Genomic DNA, 5888 nt, shown 5'->3' with positions numbered 1-5888 from the left:
TCACTAGGTGCACTAAACAGTCCTCGTCCATATTTTAAAAAAATACTATCCAGATCATTTGAAATTAGAAAATTTATCGAATTTCAACAATTGAACCATAATCATTTCATTTCAATCTTTGCCTTAATATCAAAGTCACTTCGGAGTGGAGGTCGTGCAGTTAGCCAGTCAAAAGCAGAGTGGGAAGCCTAAGTAAAATCTGAAATTGATTACAGGGTTCATAAACAGCCAATAGAGAGTATTTATTTATAAGATTGATAAACAACGAGATACCTAGCGCGAAAGCGAGGCGCTCTATATATTTTTCCTTGCTTTATACAGACTAGGGAAGAAGTACTTCGGATATGGAAATGCCTAGTGATTGATGACGGACGAATTGCTTTCATCGGAAGCCGATTTTGAGAGTTCCAACATGTCCTGAATAAACCTGTGCAAGTTGAGAAAGGAAGAACCTCCCTCCCCAACTGCTTTGAATGCAGCCTCCTTCACCTCCCTTCCCCTCTTCCTCAGCTCCTCTGCTTTTGGACCCTCCATCAGTCCTCTCACCCCTTTCTCGATCTCCTCCCTTTTCACAACCATATTTTCATCAAATTCCACGCCGTCGAAGGCCATGCCAATCTTCCACACATCCTTGCAGAACCGGCAGTCCAGAAACTGATCAGCGAAATACGGCCATCCAAGCATTGGAACTCCCATGCTCATGCTCTCCAGACAAGAGTTCCACCCGCAGTGGGTCAGAAACCCTCCTACGGAAGGGTGGGACAAAACATTTAATTGAGGCGCCCATTTGACAATCAGTCCCTGATCTCTTATTCTCTCTTCAAAACCCTCCGGCAGAGTGGCAGCCATACCTCCTGCAATATCATTGCGCAACACCCACAGAAATGGGTGCTGACTATTTTCCAATCCCAATGCCAATTCCTCCAGCTGCTCATTCGATTTGACGGCGATGCTGCCGAAGGAAACATAGATCACAGAATTCGGCTGTTGGGCGTCAAGCCACTTCACACAGCTCTCATCTTGCTCCAAAAGACTCGCTTGCTTGTTCAAATCTTTTCCTTGCAGCAGATTGGGAAGAAACACGGGCCCAATTGCCAAAGCAGGGCAGCCATTACAGGACAGCACGCTTACTGTCTGGGGAGGCTCCAGCTCATCAAACGTATTGACGAGCACATAGTCTGCCTTCTTTTGAAATTGGGACTCATGGAGACACTGCTGAAACAAAGCGTCAGATGTATCGGTAGCGCGATAGTAGGAAAGAAGATCGGTCGGCAACAAAGGCGGAAGGTTTCCTGGCAAACAATTTATCACTTTGTTCACCCTCCTTGATTCCTCCACTGCAATAATAAACGTTTAGTTCTTCCAGTACAAGCATTTTTGAGAAATGAAAACAATTATTACAATAGATTTCGTACCTTTGACAGGAATATGTCCGAGGGAGAGGAGGACATTGGCGTTGCACTGAGCAATAGAAGAGGCGGCGCACATTGTCCAGAAGATCACCCGGGGCACCCCCAGATTCTTCGCCACTTGATAAGTGCAAGACATGAAATTTTCTGATATAATGCAGGTGATGGGAGGAGTTTTTCCGTCAGATAAGCTGCACAGCAGATGATGCTCCAAGGCCGGGCCGAGATTTCGCATTGCAGTTGTATACTCGGCAGGATTGGAGAGACGGCCATGATCTGGCGGCAACCCATCTGGAATGGTGAGAAACCTAAATGTGGAAGTGGAGAATTCATCATCACTATCTTTAGCAGCTGCTTTGGACATGCACTTGTGACTCCATTCAGTGTTTGCGAAAGTGATGAAAACTCCTCGTGAAGACAGCAAGTGGGCCAAATGAAAAAGAGGATTAATAGTGCCTTGCGCTGGGAAAGGCACCATTACTGCGTGCAAGCCGTTCATCGCCATATTCCTCATTGGTTGACATTAGTTGAGCCTGGCCTTCATATATATAATTAGATGTCATGGAATGTTAGGTTGAAATGCTTCTTTTTGGGCTCTTTTGATTGGAAAATATGCTATATTTTAATAATATTTGCCTAATTTTCTCTGGTTTCTAATTCATTCTTAGGTGAGGCATATCAAGCATTTCAAGATACACTTGCTTGTCATTGTTTTGTGTTTGTCTTAGATTATGGAATAATTTGTAAATCATTTTATGATTGAATAATAATAATAATAAAGGGATAAAATATTTATTACACAAGATAATTTATAGATAAAGTGAATTACAATAGTTGATTAGAATTTCAATCTTTTAATTGATATTAAAGAATAGGATTTAATAATTGGACATTTAAATGTGTTCATTTCAAAATCATATGTGACAATTTCAAATCACTTCTAATAGTTTACATCTGACTTAATTGGCAAGATTCTTATTTATAACTAATCTTTTATACCCAGTCTTCAAATAACATATTCATTAAAATGTACTTTCTTATTGAAAACTTCCTTACACATAGAGATCACTAATAAGGAACATATTTCATTTAATCTGTCTATTCACTGTCAAGAACCACCTCTTTAAGAAAAATTATAATTATTAGTTTTATTATATTAAAATATTAAACACTACAATAATGAATACTATATTAAGTATAATTAGTTATTTAATCCTCCAACCTAAGGGAATTTATATCCAGTGATGAATATCACTAGTGAAATTTGTACAATCGTATACCTATCAAACATGGCAAAGTTTCACAGCTCCTTTGAATGATCCAGCAATGATAAGCAAGGAAATTCAAAGCGTTTGGGTTCTACCATACATTCACAGCTTTTAGCCTTCCTCTGCAGAAATTCTAATTTAGATATGATATTTAAAGTTGCCATAACTAGTTTAGGTTGCCATAACTTCATTACGCTCTATAAAATGAAAGTTCACACTATATACGAGAAATGTTAGTATGCTAATAGAAACCAAATTTAAATAAAGCTTCTACAAACTAAACAAAATTCATAAACTTCAAGATAGACTAAGATGAACTCTCAATTGAGAATATGAGTCATTAATGGGCTCTCTCAATGAGAAGCTCTCTTGTTGAGTAGCTTTGTCTAAATAGATAGGATGTATGCTCAAGCTTTATGCTTCAAAAAGGGCTTCAAATGGAGTTGGAATTTGGGTGTGAGTGTATGATTTTGATGTAAAATGGCTTCTTAAAATGGCATTATGATTTTACTTCATGGATTGTGTTATTTTGCAAAGGGGAAAGATCCAATTTATAGGCAAGAGACTTGAGGGATTGAGGGCTAAGATGCAAGGATGAGAAAAAGCTCATGGAGGGCTCAGATTGCATGAGAGGAGAGCACATGGATTGTGCTTCCTTACAACCAATCAGGGAGTGACACATGTCATAGCATGAGAGGATGGAGGAAAGGGGAAGGATGAGTCAACAAAGGAGGCTCAAGGGATAAAATCTTCATAAAGACCCTCATAATGGCTTGTAAGAGCAATAAAAAGGCTTTGGAAGAGTCATTTATGGCCTAGTGGGCTTCATAAAGTTTTATGGTTGGGATATTTTGAGGGTGATGAGAGGAATTTCGACTTAGATTTGATTAGGAAGGTCTTAAGCTTGCTTAGGCTTGTGCAAATGATTAGAGGATGGATTAGGATGGTTTAGGATTAGCTTAGGGATAGGCAAGTGGATGGCATTTAATGAGGGTGGGTGAAGGAGGAGATATTTGTTAACTTTGGCTTGGGTTAGTAAGTCTTAACCCATGTTTAGAGAATGTGACAAGGTTAGGAGGGGATTAGGATTAGGGTTAAAGACATTTTCTAGAAGAGTCTAGACTTTGAATGAGGATAAAGACTTTCTAGAATAGTCTAGAACTTCCTAGGATGAGGATGAAGACTTTCTAGAAGAGTCTAGAACTTCTTAGGATGAGGATAAATTACATTTGTAGGAAATAAATAAAGTTTTATTTATTTCAAGGGTTTGGGTTGAGGAGATATTTATTAAAACTTTTTTAATAAACACGAGGATTAATATTTAATCTTAATTAAATATTTTGAGTTGGGATTAGGGGTAGGAAATGATGGGATTAGCCTTTAATCAAAATTAAAGAAGGATTAGAAAATTTTGGAAGAGGTTAGTGGTCTTAAGGAAATTGGTCAAGTTTTGGACAAAAAATAAATTTTTTATTTATTTTGGATTTTTTGGTCAATTTATTAATTAAATAATTAATAAATAAAGAAATAATGTTTAAATAAGATTTAAACATTTTTGGGAGGGATTCTTTAATTAAATATTTTTAATTAAGATAAAAGGATTTAATGACATAAAAATAAATAAATAAATTAAATGATTAATTAATAAATGAATGATGATGTCATCAAATTTTTTTCAGAAAATAAAAATACTTTATTTTCTAAAAGTTTTTAGGTGTCTACACAGTAAGCATATTCTCTTCAAAGTTATTTGCATACGCATTATACTCTATCAAACAATCCATTATCAGCAGATGTGTTGTCTAATAACGTACGAGATCATGGAGAAATGTGGATCATATGATAGAGTTAGGTGAGAGAACCAATGGTTGTGCATATACATTGACTAGTTGTTGTCACAGATATTTTGCGAACCCTAATTCTTTGACATTAACTCAAACTACTATTTCTGAGCTCTAACTAATGCCCCTCTTATTGATTTATTCACGTTTCCTTATCAAAATCCAATCAAGGGATCATGTTGAAGATTAAAGCTTGCGGAGTTTATGGTGAACATTAAATTACAACTCCACCTCCAACGTTATAACTCTAGCTCCAGGGTCCACTGTTTCACCGTCAATTTCCAGTTTTATGTAATTTGGGATGGTAATAATCAATTCTGCGAGATAAAAAGATGGTCCCTCTCAACTGGACAACAAAATGCCTGGAGACGATTCTAGATGTGCGATAGCGCATCCAAACAAGAGGATTGTACAACGAAGCACGCAAATTCACCATCTTTAGAAAATGACTGGCGAACAGTGCATCACCTTCCCATCCCCAGCTCTTACCCGATACACACACATGAGACAACCATGTCCTCTTCGCCAAAAGTACTGTACAAAACAAATAGACGAGAGCAAAAGTTTTCCACATCATGACATTGAATTGCTCTATATTTTTACCCACCTCGTAAATTCCTTGCCTAATGTGTTTTCACACGAAGAAGCTCTTTCTCATCGGTTTGAATATTATAGTAGAATAGAGTCACTTATTGAATCTTTTTGTAAAGGTAGCAGATGAACTCTAACTAATTTTAGTTTGTTAGAATTACTGAGAACCATTTATGATATATGACACTGAAAAAGTATGCCGTACAATTTAAGCTAGATTGTTTGCAGTTGTTATTGTCGACTTTAAAACCATCTAAAATCATGTCCATATGTTGGAGATAAATAATTGATGCGTCTATCTTCAATCTTGTGGCTAAGCCACTTCCATAGATCAATTGAATTAATCTCCATGATTACTCGCTCAAAGATTAAACTAATCTCCAACCTTACCTGCTCATGTACCGTGAACAGGATAGTGGTCTCATGAAGCTAGAGGCGTTCGTTCTTATTTCCTTTCCTGTTTGGTCTATTAGATTCAACACCCCCAACAAAAGACACATTTCATTTCTTCGACCATAAAAGAAACACACATTCTCTTTCATCAACCCATTAAAAAAAACGCACTTTTTTTTAACTTCAAACTATTTATAAAAAATCCACAGAGTTTGAGTTTGTAAATTCCACCATTCAACAATAAACAGGTGGTCTTAAATTTGAGTTATGAAAACTCAACATATTGATGATTCTGATGAAATATGATTCATTGATAAAAAGAACGTTCCCACAATCGAGATTCAAATAACATGAACTGAAAAAAATCAATGTCCTTTGACAGAGTT

General features: G+C 36.8%; 1 protein-coding gene across 1 annotated transcript; it reads right to left on the bottom strand.

The window, feature by feature from the left end:
• Positions 1 to 223: 223 nt before the first annotated feature.
• Positions 224 to 1948, bottom strand: LOC149580313 (7-deoxyloganetin glucosyltransferase-like). Its single transcript, XM_089813493.1, has 2 exons — positions 1416 to 1948; positions 224 to 1337 (listed from the first exon to the last, which is right to left on the bottom strand). Exons 1-2 carry the CDS (start codon positions 1921 to 1923, stop codon positions 355 to 357), a joined length of 1491 nt encoding a protein of 496 aa, XP_089669619.1. The 5' UTR covers positions 1924 to 1948; the 3' UTR covers positions 224 to 354.
• Positions 1949 to 5888: the final 3940 nt, after the last annotated feature.

This window comes from Cupressus sempervirens, chromosome 1, assembly GCF_028749045.1.
Source record: "Cupressus sempervirens isolate cs-2001-9-10 chromosome 1, ASM2874904v1, whole genome shotgun sequence".
Taxonomy (NCBI): Eukaryota; Viridiplantae; Streptophyta; class Pinopsida; order Cupressales; family Cupressaceae; genus Cupressus; species Cupressus sempervirens.
The sequence above is the reverse complement of the archived record's forward strand: the minus strand, read 5'-3'. Positions and strand labels throughout refer to the sequence as shown.

Coding starts and splice junctions, on each gene's coding strand:
- LOC149580313 (XM_089813493.1), bottom strand. CDS start 1,923: ATGAGGAATATGGCGATGAACGGCTTGCACGCAGTAATGGTGCCTTTC. Junction 1,338..1,415: donor CGGACATATTCCTGTCAAAG/GTACGAAATCTA, acceptor TTATTATTGCAG/TGGAGGAATCAAGGAGGGTG.